This window comes from Myotis nattereri, assembly GCF_964212035.1.
Source record: "Myotis nattereri genome assembly, chromosome: 1".
Classification (NCBI taxonomy): Eukaryota; Metazoa; Chordata; class Mammalia; order Chiroptera; family Vespertilionidae; genus Myotis; species Myotis nattereri.
The window spans coordinates 163,574,038-163,597,318 of NC_138075.1; the positions used below are offsets into that span (position 1 = coordinate 163,574,038).

Genomic DNA, 23,281 nt, shown 5'->3' on the forward strand with positions numbered 1-23,281 from the left:
ATAATTAGATATGTACAATCAGAATAGAGCCCGTATTATCGTAAAATCTCCCAAACTGAGAAAAGCATCACCACCAGTATGGTGTCTTATCTTTTAACAAAAGAACGATCCTACCAAGATTTTTTTCCTGGAGCTTATTTTGTAATGATAGACATCGAATCAGCACACACTTAATCCCACCACCAGTACATACAATGCTCCACTAACTATGTAGCATTCTCTGTCTTAAAAGCTCTCAAAAACACATTTGCATCTCAAATGTTGCTGGGTAGACTCTGCTGAACTAAACACAGTACTGGAATTTTTATATGGCCATTAAACTTGAAGAAGTACTTTTATTCAACTAGTTGTGAGTTTATTTTAGATTATGAAATCAGCCGCCCCATTTCCCTCTGAAATCCCAAACAAAATGCAGCAAAGTTAATGACTACATGGCGGCATAATCACTCAAACTTTTTAATCTCCCTTTACACATTATATTAACATTCATATTGCAAGGCATTCCATTCACAAATATTACAGTTTGATAAAAAACTTCGCACACATACCCCCGAAAGTCTACACCAGATTTAGTCACCTGACTAAATCATTAAAATAATAAAATGAAAACATTATCGTAATTCTTTTAAAGCAACAACGTCTGAGGCACTCTGGGAAAGATATTCTCCTACAAGTATTAACATGTCAGTGGTATCGAATTATCTTACAAGAAAGTCACCTGAAACCCCGTAACCAAGTACACTCTAAGGACAACGCCTTTGACCTGCTGTGCCTTCGCTGGGTACAATCCCACTTGGACTGACCTACTGAAAAGAACACAGACATTGGGCAGCTGAGGTCATTTCTAATGAGATTCCCAGAGATGTAAAGGTGAAGGATGTTTACAGCTGCATTCCTACTGCAAGGAAACAGGCCAGTCCTGCAAGGGGTCCTTTCTCCTCACCACCAGGCTTACTAAATGTCAGGTCTAACCTCTCACCTGACCGACTCTGCTCACTGCTGGAGAGCTTTCAGAACTGGCCTTCCCCATCCACTTCCAAGTGCAACCTCCACCCTCCTCTGAATATCTCCAAGGTGTGCTCTAGAAATAAAAAAGTGTGGAAGAAAGGGAACTCTTTCCCTCCCATTTTGACCAAACAGAGGTCTGAAATAGCAATGTATTACAAAACCCTCATGCTCTGCAACAGCCACCACCATGTGGAGCATGGCTATTTTTGCCATAAACTAGATTTTTTTTAAAACCTAACCTTTTCCCAAAGTGAATTTTGCCACATCCATTCACTGCCAGTCTGACTGAGTGTTCCTTACACACAACTACAAAGGTAAATAATTAGCACTGGGTGGATGGGAGTGGGGGAGAAGGGGCAATTCCCAACTGGGAATTAAACTAACTACTGCACACTATGGGTCCATTTATGACAGCATATAACCCGTCAGAGCAGAAGCAACACATACCCAGGGCACACAGTGTTCAGTAATTACATATACGGAATTTAAAATGTATACATATATATTTCCTAGATAATAAAAAAAATCTGAAGCAACGGATGTTGCTAAAGTTTCAAGGGTTCTCATGTTCTACATTCATCTCTCTGGAAAGCAGCTGGCTCTCGGTGCCCAGTTGTGGCAGTGATAAAAGCAACTAGAAGCAGGTTTAGGTAAAAGTGCTCAAAGGGCAAATGAGAAAACAGGGGTGCAGAGACTGGGGGTGGGAGGAGGGAGAGAGGGGAACACTGAAAGGAGTTGAAAGTGTTTCCTTTATTCTTCTTGGCTTTTCCAGACCCAAGACAAGTTCTTGAGGACACGTGTCAGATGCTGTAATCCTTCCTTATCTATAGTCAAAACAAAACAAATAATAAAAAATTTTCTCTTCCATTCTGTACTCTCAATAAAAAGCCTAGTACAGCCAGGAAGTGTTACTGAGATGTGCCATCTCGGGGAAATTAAAACTGGGACATGAAGTGAGGCCGCTCGCTATCCAGTCGCCGGGTTAGGATTTCACAGCCAGTGTCCGTGACCAGCAGGGTGTGCTCAAACTGAGCAGACCGCTTCCCGTCTCTCGTCACCGCGGTCCATCCGTCGGGCCAGGTTTCATCCTGCCATCCACCTAAAACAACCAGAAACAATTTCTTACTTCCATCACCCAGTTTTCTAAATAAGTTCCAGGTAAGTGTACCTGTGTATCCTATATCTGTAGATAGCACAGAAAACCAATTAGAAAATTCTGTATTAAGATTCCTATTTACACTTCAACTAAGTTTTAGCTAAAGCTGTTGATATTTAAATTTACATAGGTGTTATACTTGACATGTTTTATACTTCCCAAATATCAAATCAAGATAGTATTTCCAAAATAAAAGCACGTGGGTTTCATTTTAGAAAATGTATTAATACCACTCACCATAAAGCTATAGGGGAAAAAATGAATGCATGAATGTAGCTCTTTCCTGGTCTAACTCTGGCATCTGACTAAACTATAGCCGGTGTTAATAAAGATCGTCTCTCTTCATTCTTACAGCAGCCCTGGAGAAGTGGCACAATATAAGCTGTATTTCCCATTTTACAGAACAAGGCTGCAGCCTCTCACAGGCTCTCCAGCGCTCCCCTCCGCCAGCTGAGTGCAGGCTGGGCTTAGAGACCAGGTCTAAGAGACTCTGGTAGGAGTGGCCGGATGTCTCTCCCAAGATTAAGTTATAAAACAGACGGGGACGATCAGAGAGAGGCATGTCCTTTCACACAGGGCCAGGACACATGCCTACTACTACTGCCTCACCCTGCATCCCTCATCCCAACAAAGAACTGGCAGGAAGGAAAGGCGAAGGCTTCACGAAGCAGACCGAGTTACCAACTGAGTCTATCATCATTGCCACGTGCCTCCCACAGGAATAACAGCAGTGAGGACAAACAACTGCCAGCACTAAGTATGTCTGTGCTGTGCTTTCTCCACAATAGTTGTGTGACACCACCTGACATCGTGAGTGCAGACCTTGAGGCAGAACAGCTCAGGACACTGGAATCCGACAGAATCTGCCATGCAACTAGCTAAACGACTTTATGCTAGTTACATAATCTCTTCGAGGATCAATTTGCTCTTCTGTATAATGGGGACAGCACCTACCTCATAAATTGTGGAGAATTAAATCATTTAACTGTGTCTGTCTCAAAGTGAGTGGCTCTACTTCTTTTCTCCTCCTGTCCACCTTCCCACCCCTTCCCCATGTCAAGCAAGAATTTCTACACAGGCTTGATGGAGGCTTCTAAATATGATAATGTAGGCCCTGGCTAGGTGATTCCGTTGTTTAGAGCGTTGTCTCGATACACCAAGGTTGGGGTTCGATCCCCTGTCAGAGCACATACAAGAAGCAACTAGTGAATGAAAAAGTAAATGGAACAACAAACCGATGTCTGTCTGTCTGTCTCTTTCTCGCCTCCCTTAAATCAATCAATAAACAATTAAAAATTACAATGCATCCTGTGACAGGATCTTTATTAAAAGGGACCAGGATTCAAGTACTTCAGCATCTACTGAGAGCAAGAGAAAGTCCCGCTTCCTTGACAACCCTTACAATGTTTAAACATTTATCTTTTTAATCCTCACCCAAGGACATGCTGATATAGGAAAGAGGAGGGGGAAGGGAGGAGAAAGGGGGAGAGAGAGAAGAGAGAGAGAGATCAGTTGTCTTCTGTTTGTGTCCCAACTAGAAGTGGAACCAGCAGCCTTTCAGTGCACAGGACAAAGCTCAACCAACCGAGCCACTCCGGCCGGGCACCCTCACAATGTCTAGTTCTCTGCATGCTACTGAACCAAGCTGAGATGGGACAGGAGCAGAAATGAAGCAAGAAGTGAGTAGAGCAGACTACTAATTTGTACATCAGTAACCAAGAGTAAACAAAAATTCAATTAAGGAATGTACAGCATCCTTTTTGCTCACCTTCACAAATCATTGGCTCAATGGTAAATACGTGGCCCGCCTTCATCACTCCAACTGCTTTATTTTCTGTAATTAAAGAAGAAAAAAACTGAAAACATAGAAAAAACCAACAGTGTTGCTGAAAAGCTCACTGGAAGAGGAGACAACTGTATTCCCATCAGTCATCCTCCATTACCTTCTCCTCTCCCGATTCTCCTTTCCTACAGCAGATCATTAACAACTGATAACCACCTACTCTGGAGCAGATGCTCTCCTCCATGACGTCACTGCTTATGTTTTCTCTAGGAAAGTACAGACATCCAAAGGCTGACTTTTAGATGTGATTATCACTTTTACAAAAGGAGAAGTGCCACCATTTATGTGACAGCAGGATTAGAAATGCAATCATGGAACCAAGCAAAATTGCTTACTCACCCAGGTGTAACAGTGTGGAGCGTGTGTGGGTGAGTGGTGGGAGTCGGGGCACAGCCCATAGAAACACTGCATGATTTTCAGTTGTCTTCTTTTTCTTACCTTCAAAGGGGAAAAAGCCTCTGCACACTACCCTATTTTTTTTTAATGCTGACGAGACTATTTTTATTTGAAATCAGAAATTCCATTCCTCCCTCCAAATACTGTTTTAGCTTTTGATCCAAATTCACTAACATCAGAGTATTTTTCAGGACCATCATGAGAAACACAACTATTAGTCAAACTGTCCAGACCTGCCAACCCTCTCCAGGATGCCAAAAGTTAAAAATAGGGATAGGCCTTTTTAGACCCTCAGACAAAAACAGAGAGCCAGTTTAAATTTCAAATTAAAAACCAACTAATAACAGCCCCAACAAATGAATGCCTGCATTTACTCTGCCAGACCAGCAGGGGGCCAAAACACGGCTTTCAGGGGGTTTTGGTCTGGTGGTTGTCTTCATGGTGCTGACTTTGGTAATGACTGACACATGTCCACTGAGGCTGAATCTACTAAGTATCACACTTTCTAGGTATGGTCTAACCTCACCCACATCTTTCCTTGTAAATGGCTATCATGCGGGTTTCCACTACCTGAGGTATTGCCAAAATCTAAGGAGTAAACACAATTTTGACTTTTTATTTCTAATCTAAATAACTTTCTCCAAATGACATGCAATTACTACATATAAAGAATTGGTCCTATTCCCTTGAGAAAACATCAAGAGTGTCAGTGTGGTGTCATGGACAGAAAAAAGGATGAAGAAATCTAGAGCTGCTGTCCGACACAGCAGCACTGGCTGCGTGTAGCCACTGAGCACTGGAAAAGTGGTTGGTCAGAATGAGATGGGCTGTAAGTGTAAAAATATGCCGATTTTAAAGACAAAAAAAGCATGCAATATATCTCAATAACTTTTCCATTCATTACAGGTTGAAATGCTACTATTTTGAATGTAATAGACTAAATAAAATATACTATTAAAATGAATTTCACCTATTTCTTTTTACTCTTTGAATAGGACCATTAGAAATTTTTAAATTACACATGTGCCCCATCTATTCTATTGACCAGCACTGATACAGAGAACCTGAGCTCCACTCCTCATTCTGCCATCGATTCATTATTCTAGAAAGGTTACAACTCCCACACATCTCAACTCACGGTTTCAGCTTCTCAATGTATCTCAACCAATACACATTATCTGAGTGACTACACTACTGCAGACACTGTGCTAAGTACTTTTTAAAAAATGTGTACCTCACAGAATTATTGCAATATACATTCTAAACGTAGGTATTATCATCATTACTTCCCAACCATTAACAACTTAAATAATGAAGCAAACTCTCATCTAATAAGGACTTCTCTCATACAGAAGAGGTGGAGGGAAGTTAACACAGTTCCCTGGTTCCAGTTCAGTAGGTCAGGAATATGGAGTTACAAACCAAAGCAGAGATCATTTACATTCCAAAAGGCCTCCGCTCCACAAGGACTCTCTCAGCAGTTTCCTCTAACACTTCCCTAAAGTGAGCACAACAGATGCTGATTTATATAAACCAGATTTACACGTGACGTTTCGTAAACATATCAAATGTATGACATGAAGCAGATCTAGCTCGCCCTTGCTTCTTTCCTCAGAATTTTTTTATTTCTAACTAGGTGGTTTTAAAAAACTTCAAGTGGCATCTCTTGTATACCAATGGCACCGTATTTTGCTGACCCCAACATCAGTGACACATATCTCCTTCTCCCACAAATTCTATCACCTTCTAACAGTCTCTCTTTGTATCATCTATACCTAAGCCTGAGTTTGTCACTTCTGTAAGGGCACATTTTCATTCCCTCCCTGCACACATACTTTTTATTTACACACACACACACGCACACACACACACACACACACACACACACACCACTGTAATCAGAATAGTTACTTCTATTCTAAGAGAATGCACACCACTTGGCTAGAGGGCTTACCAGTAAGGAATGCAGGCGGCTACTAAGTTTCTGCTCCTAGCTTTTATTTCAAGCATAATTCACAACTTAAACAAAAAGAACTATGTGGCCTGTTAATAAATGCTCATTGATCTATGTTAAATGCTATACTCTAAACAACTTCTTCAGCTCCTCCTAAGTGGCTTCTGGCTCATTTCCCTTCCTCTTCACAACCTGCCATCTAGGATTTTACCGCCTCACATCTGGACCACTGCCAGGGCACTGGGCTAACTAGCAACACCAGTTCGCACCTCCAATACATTCTAGATACCACTGCCAAATCCGTCTTCCCAAAACAGCAACTTCACTTGCCACTCCTCTGCCCAAAAATGTTTCTGAAAATCCCTACAAATAAAGTCAAATATCCTTAGGCTGGCACTGCTATTACTAATAGTTCTTAACACATAATAGCCAAGCTTGTATTATCTCTGTTCAGTCTCAACTTGAAGCACCTATTCATGCTTCCCCTCCACCTGGAATGGTCTTCATCTTCCCCCGCCAAACCAAATCTTGGCCATTCTTTATTTCCCCCACAGGCCCAGCACTACACTGCTTCTGTCTTTACCAGGCAGCACAAAGTACAGGGGAAGACTGACTCTAGAAAGCCAGACAGAACCCAGGTACAAATCCTAGTCCTGGCATTGTCTTACTAGTCTGTGTGAAGCTGAGTAAATAAATTACTTCTCTAAGCACAAAACCTGCTTTTTAAAATAGGGCTAAGAAATTATGCAAGGAGTTGTAATGATCAAATGAGATAATGTATGATTTTCAACCTTTTTCATCTCATGAATCATATGAACTTATTACTAAAATTCTGCAGCACACCAAAAAAACAGATTTTTTGCCAATCTAATAAAAAAGTATAATTTTGATTGATTTACATAAAAAATATTAATAGTAATTACCTACTTTTTGCTCCAAGTGACTTTTTTAAAAAAAATCAGGTACCTATACATGTATGTAAGAATTTCTGGTACCAAGAATTAACCAATCAGATGCAACTTTATTATGCAACGTAACCAATAAAATGCAACTCTATTATATAACCTATATAGTTATGGTTTAAGACAGGGCATTCACATCAGACGGCTATTTGACAATCTTAGAGAAAAGAGGTCAGTGCCCCTGACTAAACAGTCAGGTATTGCATGTTTAAAAATTCTTGTGGCACATGAGGGTGCTGCAACATACCAGCTGAAAATCACTGAGATCATGTATATAATCATCATCACCATTCTAAAGGTTAACATTAAGTGTTTTCTATGTAATGATATCTCACTTTACCCAATAACAGTTCTAGGGTAGGTGCCAGCCATTCCCTCAAATTATACAGATGAGGAAACTTAAGCAATAAGGAGATACATGAAAGTGTTTACATAACAATTGTTAAATTCCTTTTCAGGCCACTTACTGTGAACAGCTTTCTTTTCTAGCGCTAAATAACAAGACTTATTCCTGTATGTCTTATTCTCCAAGAAAAAAGCCTTCTGGGAGAAAACTGTCCTACACTTCCTTTGTTATCCTATCAGACAGCACTCACGTGGAGGAAAGGTACTTTGTCTATTCCCCTCAATAACACCAACAAATAGTACAAAGTCTGACATACACTGAGAACTCGGGTCAAACCAAGCTGAAGCCATTTCACTGAAGGAATCAGAATAGTGATGGATAGACAGGTAGCAGAGACTGTTAGCTATTCACCAAAATTAGTTTACTTTTCTCCCAGGGTATCAGCGAGATAACATTCCTAACCTCCCGTACAATTAGTGTAGCCATGTGACTAAAGTTCTGCCAATGAAAAATAAATGTAAGTGATTATCCCAAGTCCGGGCTGGCTCATTAAAACCTCCCAAGCATACCCCTCCAATGCTTCCCCCTCGCCCGGTATCTATAGGTTAGGAGGGAAACTCCCACAGTGATCTTGAAAGCTAAGAGTTGACAATGACAGAGCCTAGGTCACGGAATAACTGCCCCACCCCCACAGTGACCAAACACACATGCTTTGGACTGTTATGTGAACAAAATGTACATATAAACATGTATTGTGTTTGAGCAAATATACATTTCTAGGGTCTATTTATAACAGCTAATAGATTACTCTAATAAATACAAAATAGTAGGCCCTGTTAAATGTTTGAATAAATATCTGTTGAATAAATGGTTAACAAATATCAAATCTTTGGACGGTACTTACTGGCATAGTGGGGTACATTGGGGGCTGTATGAAAAAGCTTATGGATTCCATGCCCACAGTAGCTTCGAACAACTGAAAAGCCATTTGCTTGGGCATGCTTCTGAATAATGTTTCCCAGTTCTCTGTATCGAACGCCAGGTTTCACTAAAAGGGAAAGAGGAGACTTATGAACCAGTAATAACAGCTAACATTTACTAAGCAATTACTATCAGTGTGCCAAGAACCTTTCTGAATGCTTTATAGGCCTACATGCTGAAACTTTCAGATGAGGAACCTGAGGCACGGAGAAACTATTCTGGCAGTAAATGGCAAAGGGGTGATTCAAACCAGTGGCACTGGTACTTCCTCCTTTGATGTGGATGCATAGAGTAAGTGGGGGGAGGCACCTTTTGCTTTCTGAATAAACAAGAGAATGGAAAATACACTTCTCTCCTTCCCTCAGGTCCAGTGTGCTATTCTTTTAAAGAGAGAGGAAGAGATGAGAGGAAAGAGCATCAGGAGAAAAAGGAATGTCCAAAGTAACTTGACTTGTCCTGAGTTTCAGTCTCATCAACTTCTCAAAGAATTACTTCCATAGACGTGGTTCTCAAACTATTCACAGCTGCCTCTGGGGGTAAGGTATAGAAAGGTACTTCTCACGTGTATATACTTCCTAGTTCATTTAATTTTTATGACTTTTACTTCTGTTTCCATAAAAACCAAAACAAAAGAACTGGTTCTCATTGCTGTGAAGACTCTCCTGGCACTGAGACCCCTTGCACTGGGCCCTGCCAGACTCCTGGGGAATCCAGCCACGGTTCTGGGTGTCCTCCAACTCCCCAGTCTCCTCCTGTGCCTGATTTCAATTTGAGGTTCAGGTACAACATACCTTGTCCAGCTCATCAAATTTCTGGGCAAAAAGCTCAGGAATCATTTTTATTAACACTTACTTGCTCTTAACCAGATGTTCCAGCTTGACATTTTTGGGGGTGGGAGGTTAATGATTTTGAGGAACCATGCTGACTTTCATAATGATACTCTTGCATTCCCATCAAGCCTTCCTATCAACCCCAGTCAATGGGAAGAAAAGCAAAATTTTAACCCATGTTGGACAGTAGCAAATAAAGAAAATCCCTACTCATCAATAATGAGGGAGAGTGAGAGGGGAAATTCCTCCTTAATTCTCAAAGCAGAGGCAATCCTGGTCCCAAGGGTGCTTGCAGTAGTATCTGTAGATATTTTTGGTTGCCAGAACATGGAGTGTGTACATATGGCATCTGGTGGGTAGCAACTAGAGATGCTACCTAGCAACCTGCAATACACAAGGCAGGCCCCTCAAACAAAGAATTATCAGATACAAAATGTCAATAATGTGTAGGCTGAGAAACCCTATGAAGAAGGCTAATTTCAACTAATAGTCAAGCTCTCCAGTGGCTCAGCAATACGGTGGGCAGCCAAATTAATGGAAAATAGGACAGACACGACACATACAAAGCACCTTCCTGAGATTAAGCAACTTTTGTTCTTTCCTGGCTACGTTATGATGACTTTGGTTTCTGGTAGTTTCTTTGCAAGTCTTTGTAAAATAAATTTCAGCAGTCTGGTTATTTCAATCAACTCAGAGAATCAAAAAGGATATAAACATTGAACACATTATCTGGCAGAAACCCTAACAATTATTTAAAACTAAAGCTTCCACAAATGAGCAACTAAACGCTCAAGTTCTCATCACACAAAACCACTAGGAGTATTACAGTCCTTTAATAATCAACAGGGGCCCTGGCCGGCTTGGCTCAGTGAATAGAGCAACGGCCTGCGGACTGAAGGGTTGCGGGTTTGATTCCAGTCAAGGGCATATGACTGGGTTGCAGGCTTGATCTCCAGTGGGGGGCATGAAGGAAGCAGCTGATCAATGATTCTCATCATTGATGTTTCTATCTCTCTCTCCCTCTCCCTTCCTCTCTGAAATCAATAAAAAATATATTAAAAAATAATCAACAGCAAATACGTAAAAAGAATACATATTGATACATGAAACTATCACATGCTTTCGTTTTTCATTCCTCCAACTTCACTACATTAGTAAAAATGTCATTATCTCCCATGCATGTTAAATGAACTAAAAACAATAAAGACAATGAATTTCTATTATTAGAGATAATAGAATTCTGTCCTGTCCAATACTTTGTTGATGATAGAACAGGGTTATTTTATTTTTTGTGGTAGTGAAGTGGGTGTGCAGAAACAGAGATAGAACATTGAACAATAAAGCTGAAATGCTATGGATTTCAACTGAAAATTTATTTGCCCTCAAACTGTCCTGTTTGGTAATGGATTGTTAATATTTGCAACAGAGCCTTTCCTTCTCTTTCCTCACAAGCTATAGCTTAAACAAACCAACAAAATAAACCCTGGATGAATTGTTTGCATGGACAAAGAGAACCTGAGAAAAAATCCTACAGAAATACCCCTTTACCCACAGATATTCACTATAGCAAGACATCTAGAAAACACCAAAGTCCAATAAGGAATAGTTGCAGAAATTTTCATATTATGCAATATATAGCCATTAAAAGAATGCAGTAGACTATGCATACAGGTACACGAGCTAATGCGGAAAGATTCCTAAGATACTGTAAGTTAAAAAGTACCAAATTACAGAATACTACAATTATGATTCCATTTATCCTAACTAACCACATACACATAGGGATGAGTGTGTTTGTGGGTGTGTGTGTGTGTTAATGCACAGAGGAGAGAAAAAAACTATTAAAAGTAAATACCTCTGGAGAAAAGAGAGATATAAAAAGAGGAGAGACAAGTGCAAAGGAGGACCATTCATTTTTCCCTCATAATCTAGAATCCTGTTTTAGTGTTTTATGAGAACATAATATTTATTAAAGAATAAAACATAGGAAAAAATTATACTCAAAACTAACTATTCATACATTCATTTGTCAGCCATAGAAAGATAAAATCACAGAAGAGTCAAAGGATGAGAGGCAATCATTCAGTCCATTCTCACCAAGGGATTCCAAATCATCCTTAAACCATCACTGTGAGAACCCAAAGCTCACTCTTGCAGGACAGAGGCAAGGCTGGCGGGGACAGCAATGCCTCGTGCAGTGACGAGTCACTCAAAACCCATCAACACAGGCAGGTCCCACGGGGCCCGGCACTGAGCTGACCTGCGTCGATGGCTTGCATCAAGCACTCATATGTGGTCTGAACCAGCTTCAGTGCCCCTTCATCCACGTCGCCAACAAAGAACGTCTCGTTCAGGTCCCCATGATAACCATTGCGATAAAGAGTGATGTCCACTGCAAAAGAATGTGCAAATATAAAGAACACATTTGGTTTTGGTTTTGTCAATCCTCACCCAAGGATATTTTTTCCATTGATTTTTTTTTTTTTTTTTTTTTTTTTTTTTTTTTTTTTTTTTTTTTTAGAGAGAATGGAAGGAAAGGAGGGGGAGAGGAGGGAGAGGGAGGGAGGGAGACAGCAATGTGAGAGAAATGCATTGATTGGTTGCCTTCCGCACATGCCTTGACTGGGGCCAGGGAACGAACCTGCAACCCAGGTACATGCCCTTGACCGGAATTGAACTCTCGACCCTTGGGTATGCAGGCCAACATTCTACCACTGAGCCATACTGGCCAGGGCTTAAGACCACATCTGTTTTTATTTCAAAATCAAAGTCATTTCTCCAACATGACAGCATCAAGCAGCTTATGAGAAAGATAATTCTGCATTCTCCTATTAGACCCCAATGGATGTACAGTTGCTGCCCGACAGACACTTCTTATCTACAGTACAACTGAACTCACTGTGGAGAACAGAGACATGGTCACACAGCACAAGCCAGACAGTGGGCTCTCATTACTCTTATAGTAGTAACAGATCACTTATGGCAGAAGAAAAATGCATCCAGGACACATTCATGCAAGATCAATAATCTGAGTTAATGATATTAAATGGAAGACTTTGTTACATTTGACATTAAACAGAAAATACTGCTTTAATTTATTCAACCAGTTTTTCCTCCTCTTGGTGAATCAATAAATAGAAAAACTTACCCTACTCTTCACTTATTTTTTAAAAACTCGTTTGCCTTTCACTTATTTGTGAATATTCATCCTTCTCTTTGTCCCCATGTTTAAGAATACAGATTATTGCTCTGTAGCCGGTTTGGCTCAGGGGGTAGAACGTAGGCTGCGGACCAAAGAGTCAGGGGTTCGATTCCGGTCAAGGACATGTACCTCAGTTGCAGTCTCTTCCCTGGCCCGGGCCCTGGTTGGGGCTCATGCAGGAGGCAACCAATTGATGGGTTTCTCTCACATCGGTATTTCTCTCTGTCTTTCCCTCTCTCCCACTCTCTCTAAAAAATCAATGGAAAAATATCCTTGGGTGAGGATTAAAAAAAAAAAAAAGAATACATATTACTACTACACCATTATAAAACAGTAAATTTATACTAGAAAGCACTTTCAATGAGTCTTTGTAAACCACGAATTTTCAGTCAGCCAACAATATCACAGTACAGGTGTGTTGGCTCAAGCTTGATACACATATTCCTAAAAAAGCTCACCCATCATGCATGTAATAAATGACAGGGTTCATATAACAGGGATGGGCAGGCATCTCACCACCTCTGGAACTTTATAAACAGATACCTAATTAAAGCAATAACAATCCACATAAAAACAGTGCCTTCACTGTCATTCACAGCCAGCATCCCCGTGGGTGCATTCTCTGCAACCTTCCACATGTGGGCTCATGTTTCCTCGCTTGACATGTAGGTCCTTGAAGAGGCTGGATTACTAAAGAGACCAAGTTCATCAACATTAAAAGTACCATCTAGAGGAGTCTTCAACTTTTTTTATCTCAGAGGAAAATGTCTGGCAGCTTCTTCCTCTGCACTTGCAACTTCTCAAGAGCTTAACTTATATAAGAAGGGCACTTCTGTAAGATTTCTAGCTTTTTTCTTAAGGTTTTCATATATTACTAAGGATTTCTCTTTATCTGTAAGGAAGTCTGAGCTAAGCTCTTCAAAACCATTAGTGAACCAAAAGAAAAAAGAAAACTCTCACTTGAATGAACATTGCTCCCACATTTCACTGACACCTTTCACCTACTTACCAATCACATGATAATCTGCATTAAAGAAAGACATGCTGTACCAAAGGCATCATACTAGAAGTATCTTAACACCATAAAAAATATTTTCACAGATTTAAGATTTAAAATTTTAAATATGGCCAGAACCGGTTTGGCTCAGTGGATAGAGCGTCGGCCTGCGGACTAAAAGGCCCCAGGTTCGATTCCGGCCAAGGGCATGTACCTGGGTTGCGGGCACATCCCCAGTATGGAGTGTGCAGGAGGCAGCTGATCGATGTTTCTCTCTCATCGATGTTTCTAACTCTCTATCTCTCTCCCTTCCTCTCTGTAAAAAATCAATAAAAAATAAAATAAAAAAAAATTTTAAATATGAAAAAGGATAAGTTAAAGACAGAAAGCAAGTGAAGAAAGCACAAGTCCTTATCAGACACCCACCAAACCTTGTTGTTTCTTTACCCATAGTGACCAAAGTCACACTTACATATTTCTTACCGTTAACAATATCACCTTCTTGCAAGGGCCGTCTGTCTGGAATTCCATGACAGATAACTTCATTCACTGAAGTACAACAAGACTTTGGGAAATTATAATAATTCAACGGAGAAGGATAGCAATTTCTTGCAATGCATGCCTATAATAAATTAAAATATAGAGAAAATAATTTGCAATGTGTAATCTTACCCAATTAACCAGATTTTAAAATTTAAAAACTGTGGAAGTATTTGTTGTACAGATGCTCTTAAAGGAAAGTTTGCTTAATATTTTATTTTAGAAGAAAAACAGTAGTTATTACAATAGGATTTGTGCTTGTCAGACAGACTATAGGCAAAACCAGTCCAAATTCCTGATAATGGCACAGGAAAGCAAATTTACATATTACAAATATATACAAATATGAAGATTCTAGTGTAGAATTAACTACTTGTGAAAAATGTGTTATTTCAAGTAAAAAGATAATATTTAAGGTAATATTAACACATTGTATGTGGGAAACGTATTTATACGTTCTACCAGTGTAGTAGAGCACGGGACACGTATTAATACGTTCTTTATAGACTAGCGGTAGAATGCGGGTAACGTATAAATACGTAAACTGAAGTTATCGTAATTTTACTGAACATTGCCATTTGTGCAAAAAATTAGCAAAAATGGCCCACGCTACCTGTTAGCACGCGATAAAAACTACCTGCAAACAATGTGTTAACATGTACTTTTAATCCTATATAATAAAAGCCTAATATGCTAAGTTGTCCGGTCAAAAGGTCGGCCATTCAACCAATCAAAGCATAACATGCTAATGATATGCTAAGGCTGTTCAACCGCTCACTATGACGTGCACTGACCACCAGGGTGCAGATAGTCAATCGGTCGACCAGTCACTATGACGTGCACTGACCACCAGGGAGCAGTTGACTGGTAGGTTAGCTTGCTGCTAGGGTCTGAGTGAGATGGGCCGGATATGCCCTGGAGCCCTCCTGCGGTCCCTCCCCAGCTGACCAACCTCCCGTGTCCCTCTCCGGCCCCGATTGTGTACTGGTGGGATCCCTTGGCCTGGCCTGCACCCTCTCACAACCCAGGACCCCTCAGGGGATTTCAGAGAGCTGGTTTTGACCCGAACCCACAGTCCAGGCCGAGGGATCCCACTGGTGCACTAATTCGTGCCCCGGGCCTCTAGTGTAATTATAATTTATTATACAGAACTAACCTATATACCTATAATCAAAAGATTAATACTTAATATACCAGGTATACCAGTTAATAATGCAGATTTATAATCAAAGAAAACACAATAATTTCAAGAGAAACATCAAAAGTGCTTTATTCAAAGTAATGCCCATCGCTAGCTACATATCTCCCCCATCTTTCAGGTAATTTGTGGATACCATCCCAATAGAACTTTTCTTGTTTTGAAGCAAACTATTCAGAGACCCAATTATCCACTTCTCCGTACGTTTTGAAGTGCTGCTCAGAAAGTGCATGTGCCATAGATCAGAACAAGCAGTAATCTGAAGGAGCAAGGTCTGGTGAATATGGTGGGTGGGGTAATACTTCCCAGGCAAGATCTTTTAACGTTTCTTTAACTGGTTTTGAAGTGTGTGATGGTGCATTATCATGAAGCAAAATTACTTTGCCATGTCTTCTGGCACATTCTGGTCGTTTCACAATCAAAGCATGGTTCAAATTGAGTATTTGTTGTCAGTAGCCATCAGTATTAACGGTTTCACCTGGTTTTAAAAGCTCATAACACACCACACCTTCCTGATCCCACCAAACGCAGAGCATTGTCTTCTTTCCGAAGCGATTTGGCCTTGCAGTTGATGTTGATGGTTGACCTGGATCAACCCATGATTTTGTGCGTTTGGGATTTTCAAAATAAATCCACTTTTCATCGCCAGTCACAATTCGATGCAAAAAAGACTTTCTTTCGTGCCGTTGAAGCAACATTTTACTGATAACTTTTCGGTTTCCCATTTGTCTTTCGTTCAGTTGATGTGGCACCCATTTTCCTTTCTTTAAAATCTTTCCCATTGCTTGTAAATGATCGGAAATTGTTTGCTGAGCAACGTTTAATCTTCCTGCAAGTTGTTTTTGAGTTTGACATGCATCTTCCTCCAATAATGCTTGTCATTGTTGGTCTGCAAACTTTTTCGGTTGACCTGGACGTTCTTTGTCTTTCACATCGAAGTCATCACTTTTAAAGTGTTTAAACCGGCGTCACAAGCATCTTGAGATGGAGCATGTTCACCATAAGCTTCCTGAAGTATACGATAACTTTCAGTAGCACTTTTCTTCAAAATAAAGTAATAAATTAAAATTTCCACAAATGCTCTTTTTCTGGCACAAAATTCAACATTTTTAAGTGTAAATATATCTATGATGTTAACACCTTCAGCAAATTTGACATATGAAGTTTTGAAGCTTGTTGTCAATACAACAAAATAGCATACTTATCAAATCACATATATAGCAACATATATGTAACCCCATCTATTGAAAAAATTCCACATTATTAACCGGTACACCTGGTAATTAAGAAATGGTAAAGTACTTCTAGAGACATTTTAATTACTGCATTCATGTGGAACAACAAAGAAACCTCTAAGAAAATGATCTGGTTTTCCATAACAAGTCCTATTTTACCAAGATATTTTTACACAGTGGTAGTCACAGCACATATAATTTTTCTTTCCACACTGCCACACAGTCTTCAAACTAATAATTTTTAAATAGTGGCACACAATAACTTCATTGACAATTACACTATTATTTGAAATTTAAATTATTTCCTGAATTAAAAAAAATATCACCCTTTGCCAATAACTACCTATCACTTTTGCCTTGCTTAACAATACTATACTTCTATGTTTCTTACAACAGATTCTCGTGACTAAAAACGCCAACGCCATCACAGGTTGTGTCACCGCAGGAAGTTAACCTCCCTGTCTCCATTTCCTTACCTATACAATGGCGGTGCCAGCAGCATCTATCTCGTGGAGTGGTTGAGGGTATTAAGTGAGTGAGTGAAAGAAGCACGTGAAAGAGCACCCGCCCACAGGAGGACGCAAGGCGCTATTACTGCACACTACGTATTTGATCACATATGGAACAACAACCAAAAGTCAGGGTTTATAAAATTCTGAGTATGTTTTTAAAAACATTTTTATGCTCAAGACACATTGTCAAGTTTCCCTCCAAAAGTGTTGTCCGAATTTACAATCATACCACCACATTTCATCATCCCCAAATAGGTGGTGGATATAAGCATTTTAAAAAAAAATTAGCAATATAGTAGAGCTTCATGGTTTGCATTTGTTTGATGACCAGAGAAAATTAGTTTTCCAGGTGATTTCTTAACTAGTTATTGCTCTTCTTTTGTGAACCATTTATTCATATAATGTGTACACTCGTCTACTGCAGGGTCTGTATCATATTTACTACAAATACAGGGTGGGGCAAAAGTAGGTTTACAGCTATTCGTATGGAAAATAATACAATAATTAATAAATAATACAAGAATAAACTGTGTTTTGTATACTCACAACTATAAACCTACTTTTGCCCCATTCTGTGCCTGGTCTATTTACTGCCTTGTTATTGTGGGTATGAAAGGGAATTTTTCCACTAATCTAGTTTCAGAACTTGTATTCTTTTTATTTCAGAGTATTTGATGTATGTAATGGCATGATTTAGTTCAAGCACCAATAAATTAATCATTTTATAAAAGCTAAACTAAAATGTTATGAAATGTGAGGTTTCAGAAACAAGGTATTTTACAGATACTTACAGATGGAAATAATGACCGCTGAATATTTTCCACATTTAAAACAAAGTAAAAATTTGCTTTCAAATTAACATAGCCAAGTTACTTTAGACATTCAGAACTTAAGTTTAATTTTTAGTAGTCTAAAACATTAAATAATGCGAAACATTTTCAAACATAAAAGTAAAGTCCTTACTAAGTGCACAGCATGATCTATTTCTTCAGTAGTTACACCTGGTTTAATCATCCCAGCAGCAATGTCCAGGACTTCTCTAGCAAGCTGTAAAAGAGAAACCCTTCTTACATTTCAGAAGAAAGGAAATAAAAACAGAAATCTGTACCTTCTGCCCCATCACAGATTTTGTGAAGATTCATAAAGTGCACCTCGCCTTAAAGGTTATAATCCTGCATGTTTCACGTGCTCCATTTTAAAACCATTTGTATTTCTAATGCCCATCAATACACGTGCATGTAAATACATAAATAAAATTGGGCTAGCTAGTAAATAGCTTAATAAGTAAGTCTGACTGATTTCTATGTGAAAATGTACATGTTAAGTAGTCTACACAATGATCAACTGGTAGAGATTGAGTCCTGTCATATTTCTGTAATGGGGAAGAAAAGGGAAGTAAAAGAATAGATGATTTCCTTCAAAGAATCACAGCACATAAGTGATGGCAACAAAATTTCTCCAGATTATCAAAGAAAATCAGTATCCAATCACTTTAAGCACTGAATAAAAACTTTAAGGATCATTTCTAAATCAGCAATATCACCCTAGCTGGTTTGGTCAGTGGTTAGAGCATTGGCCTGCGGACTTAAGAGTCATGATCCTGGTCACGGCAATGTATTTCAGGTTGCAGCCTTGATCCCCCAGCCCGTTTGGAGCGTGAGTGGGGGGCAACCAATCAATGTGTCTCTTTCACATCAATGTTTCTCTCTGTGTCTTTCCCCTTCCCTTCCACTCTCTCTAAAAATCAATGGAAAAAAATATCCTCAAGTGAGGATTAAAGAAACAACAAACAAACAATAGCAATTCTTCCTTTTTTCTTTAGAAACATGTGAACATGTGACTTCACTTAATAAGTATCAGCCTAAATCCTACACTGCATCGGTATTTCACAATAGGATCTTTAGCTGAACTTTAAGCCTTAAACTCTGCCCTAAGTTATAATGACTTGTGAAAATAAGATGACAAAATGTCACAAAAACTAGATTCTTTAAAAATATAAGGGATAACAGAAATAGACTCTCAACTGAATATATACTTCCTGCCATATTAATTTTCAAATAGATTATTTAAGTAGATAACAGCTGTTGTACAGAACTATATACTAACAATCCTATCTAATAAAGAGCTAATATGCAAATGGTCATCATGACCTCCCGCCATCACAATCCATCACCAGGAGGCTGCGTGCACAGCAGGCAGGAACTTGATGTTGCATGCATGGCACAGAGGTGGGTCCGGTGGCTCCCCGTGGTGAGGCCTGGGGGTCCCGCGGCTCCACGCTGCGTGGAGGCAGGACCCGGTCTCCGGCCTACCTCTTTGGGGCAATCCATCAAGGAGCCCCAGATGGGTGGGCGAGGCCTACATCTTTGGGGCAGTCAATCATGGGGCTCCCGCACTGTGGGAGGCCACAGGCCAGGCTAGGGGACCCCCGTTCATGAGTGCATAAATTTCGTGCACCAGGCCTCTAGTAGTTTAATAAAAAGCAAGTATGGCTAGTCAAAGCCTTACTACCAAGCACGTCCACCCTTTGTAATTCAGCAAGTCACTGCCTTCCTGTCTAGTAACTGCTGAAACATGCTCTAACCCATGAGGTAAAAAACTCTTACCCTACATACGAGTCGCATCCCTTCTATATCTTCCGCTGAGAGTAATTTAATTTGAGAAGTACCCTTAAGAGCTTGTTCAGATTCAGACATTCCTGAAAAGGAAAATCAGTAAATAAAGCCAAATGAATGGGAAGATATAGTATTAGGCATAATTATCTCCCTGATGACATAATAATAGTCAAGTTTCACTATTTCACATATTTCATAATTTAGGAGGATCCCAGTTGGATTTTTTTTGAAAAAATATTTTCAACATGAAAAAAAAATTTGCTAAGTAACTGAAGGGCGAATTCTAAAGAAGAAATTTACAGATCTATGAGAATTCAGTCAATATGGAATACTTATTACATAACAGGCAGTGTGCTAGTAAAGGTTAGTAAATTATTCACATTTGAATAGTACCACACAATTTACAAACTGCTTTCATGACCATCATCTAATAAGGAAACTATATACCGACAACTGATGAGTCAATTATACACATTAATTTTTTTAAATAGGAACCTAAGTCAGTGTTTTTCAAACTGCTGTTTGTGATCCATAAAGTAAATAAATGGAATAGAAAATAATAGATTATATTATATAGGGTAGGGGTAAGTACTGTTATGAAATGGTTGTTAATTTACACACACACACACACACACACACACACATGCCTATATACAGATCGTATTATAAAATATATTTCTCACTTTGGGTTACAGTAAAAAGTATTAAAAAAATACTTGAAAAATATTGCCCTAAGAATCTTCATTAATAAAATTACCTTAACTCAAATTATTCATATATTTAAAAATATTAGAGCCAGTATAATAATTATTTCAAAATCTGACAAAAAGAATATAACAAACCATAAACTAATATTTTTAAATAAATGTGGACAGCCCTGACTGGTTTGGCTCAGTGGATAGAGCACCGGCCTGTGGACTGAAGGGTCCCAGGTTCGATTCTGGTCAAGGGCATGTACCATGGTTGTGGGCACATTTCCAGTAGGGGGTGTGCAGGAGGCAGCTGATCAATGTTTCTCTCTCATTGATGTTTCTAGCTCTCTATCCCTCTCCCTTCCTCTCTGTAAAAAAAATCAATAAAATATATTTAAAAAAATAAATGCTTTATCAATAAAAAATAGTAAAAATAACAAATGTGGATATAAAAATCCCAACTAAAATATTATTAAACAGAATCCAAAATACATATAATACCCCATGACATAAGTGGAAAAACACATTAACAAATCTATTAATATAATTCCTCACAGACATAAATTAAGGAAGGAAAACTAAATGATCATCTAGAAAGATAATTCTGATAACATGGTCAGCATGACAAATATAAATCTCAAGCCAACAACCCATATCATGGAATGCCCACCTCAGCACCACTATTTAACATTGTTCTGACAGTAGTAGCAGGTATGTTAAACAAGAAAAAGAAATAAGACATATTAAATTAGAAAGAAAAGGACAAAATCTTTATCAATTTCAGATATGATTATATATAATCATATCCCTAAAATAAGGGGACACCTGGTGAATGACTAGAAATAATAATTTAGCAAGTTGGCAGATTGTAAATTAAACATGTCAAAATCAATAGCTTGCCCATATACAAACAATGAGCTAGAAAATATAGAAGATACTATTTACAAGAACAACTAAAAAAGATAAAATATCCAGAAATTAACTTAATACAAGACCTAATGAAGAAAGTTTTAAAATACCACTGAGATAGATAGACTTAAATAAAATAGAAAAACATACCCTGATCTTGGATAGGAAGACTCAATATTGTAAAGGTGTCAATTCTTCCAAAATTAGTCTATAAATTTAATACTATCCCACTTAAAAAATGGCAACAGGATATTTGGGGGGCAAGCTAATTCCAAATTTCACATGGAAAAACAAACATGCAAGAATAGCCAGGAAAATTCTGAAAAAGAGGAAAGGTGGGGGCAACAAGGCCTACCAAATATGAAAACATTATATAGCTATAATAATTAAGAGTTTGGCAATGGCACATGATTAGACAAATGGGTTAATGAGACAGAATAGAATCCAAAAACAGACTCAAAGACTTATGAGAATTTAATATAATTGTATAGGCAGCATTTTAAATCAGACAAAAAAAGGACTGATATTTTAAATAACTAATGGTGTGACAACCAGATATTTTTCAAGGGAAAAATAAAGTTGTATTTGTATTTAATCCCTAATACTAAATAAAAATGTTATCACACATAAAAAGAGTGAAGCCATAAAAATGGTGGAAGACACAAAATGGGAAAATCTATATTAATAAAAGGATAATATGCTAATTAGTCCGGTCATCCTTCCAGATGAAGCTGGGGCTGCAAGGGAAGCCCAGGTCCCGGGTGCCAGAGGGAAGCTGGTGCTGGCAGCAGGAAAAGGAAGGCCTACTCTTGCACAAAATTCATGCATAGGGCCTCTAGTCATCTACACTAATAAAAGAGAAAAATGGTAATTGGGGTACGGCGATACCTTTTTCATTGGTTAATCAGGGCTATATGCAAATTAACTGCCAACTAAGATTGGCAGTTAACTGCCAACTAAGATTGGCAGTTAACTGCCAACAAGATGGCGGCTAATCTGCATATGTAGACACAATGCAGGGAGGCGAAAGGGAAAGCAGGAAGAAGCCCCCTGCCACTGACAGTGATCGGAAACCTAGGGGGGAGCTAAGAGCTGGGGGGCCACCTTTGCCCTGCCCCCCATTCATGATCGGAGAATCAGGCGCCTTTGCCGCCCTGGCCAGTGATAGCAGGAAGTAGGGGTGGAGCCAGCGATGGGAGCTGGGCACGGTCGAAGCTGGCAGTCCCAGGAGCTAGGGGTCCCTTGCCTGGGCCTAAAGCGAAGCCCACGATCGCGGCGCCCCCCGCTGCCACTGCAGGTCCCCACTGCCTGGGCCGGACGCCTAGGCCAGAGGCGTTAGGCCTGGGCAGGGGCGGAGCCTGCAACCGCGGGGAGCTGGGGGTCCCCTGCCCAGGCCTGACACCTCTGCCGGATGCCTCAGGCCTGGTCAAGGGGCTGATCCGGTGATTGGTGATCGGAGGGTGATGAGGGTCAACTCCTCTGGCTGAGGCATCAGGCCTGGGTGGGGGGCGGAGCCGGGGATTGGGGGGATATGATGGTCCCCTTGCCCAGGCCTGAAGCCTGGGTCAGAGGCGTCAGGCTTGGGCAGGGGATGGAGCAAGCGATCAGAGGGAGATGGGGGTCCCCTGCCCAGGCATGATTCCTGGGCCAGAGGCCTCAGGCCTGGGCGGGGGCCAGAGCCAGTGATCGGGGGGAGATGGGGGTCCCCTGTCCAAGCCTGACACCTCTGGCAGAGGCGTCAGGCCTGGGCAAGGGGCCGATCAGGTGATCGGAGGGTGATGTGGGTCAACGCCTGAGGGCTCCCAGTATGTGAGAGGGGGCAGGCTGGGCTGAGGGACACTCCCCCCCCCCCCAACACCCAGTGCACGAATTTCGTGCACCGGGCCCCTAGTTTTATAATAATCT

The 23,281-nt window shown here is 39.9% G+C and overlaps 1 protein-coding gene across 1 annotated transcript in view; it reads right to left on the reverse strand.

Annotated features, from left to right (window-relative positions):
- Positions 1 to 442: 442 nt before the first annotated feature.
- The window catches only part of METAP1 (methionyl aminopeptidase 1), a 75,718-nt gene continuing 52,879 nt past the window's right edge, over positions 443 to 23,281 (reverse strand). Inside the window, exons 5-11 of the mRNA XM_081086680.1 lie at positions 19,767 to 19,858; positions 18,124 to 18,207; positions 14,159 to 14,297; positions 11,737 to 11,868; positions 8,570 to 8,713; positions 3,933 to 3,998; positions 443 to 2,107 (exon numbers count right to left, since the gene is read on the reverse strand). Coding sequence (XP_080942806.1) covers positions 1,944 to 2,107; positions 3,933 to 3,998; positions 8,570 to 8,713; positions 11,737 to 11,868; positions 14,159 to 14,297; positions 18,124 to 18,207; positions 19,767 to 19,858 — 821 coding nt within the window. The 3' untranslated portion in view covers positions 443 to 1,943. The remainder of the gene's footprint in view (positions 2,108 to 3,932; positions 3,999 to 8,569; positions 8,714 to 11,736; positions 11,869 to 14,158; positions 14,298 to 18,123; positions 18,208 to 19,766; positions 19,859 to 23,281) is intronic.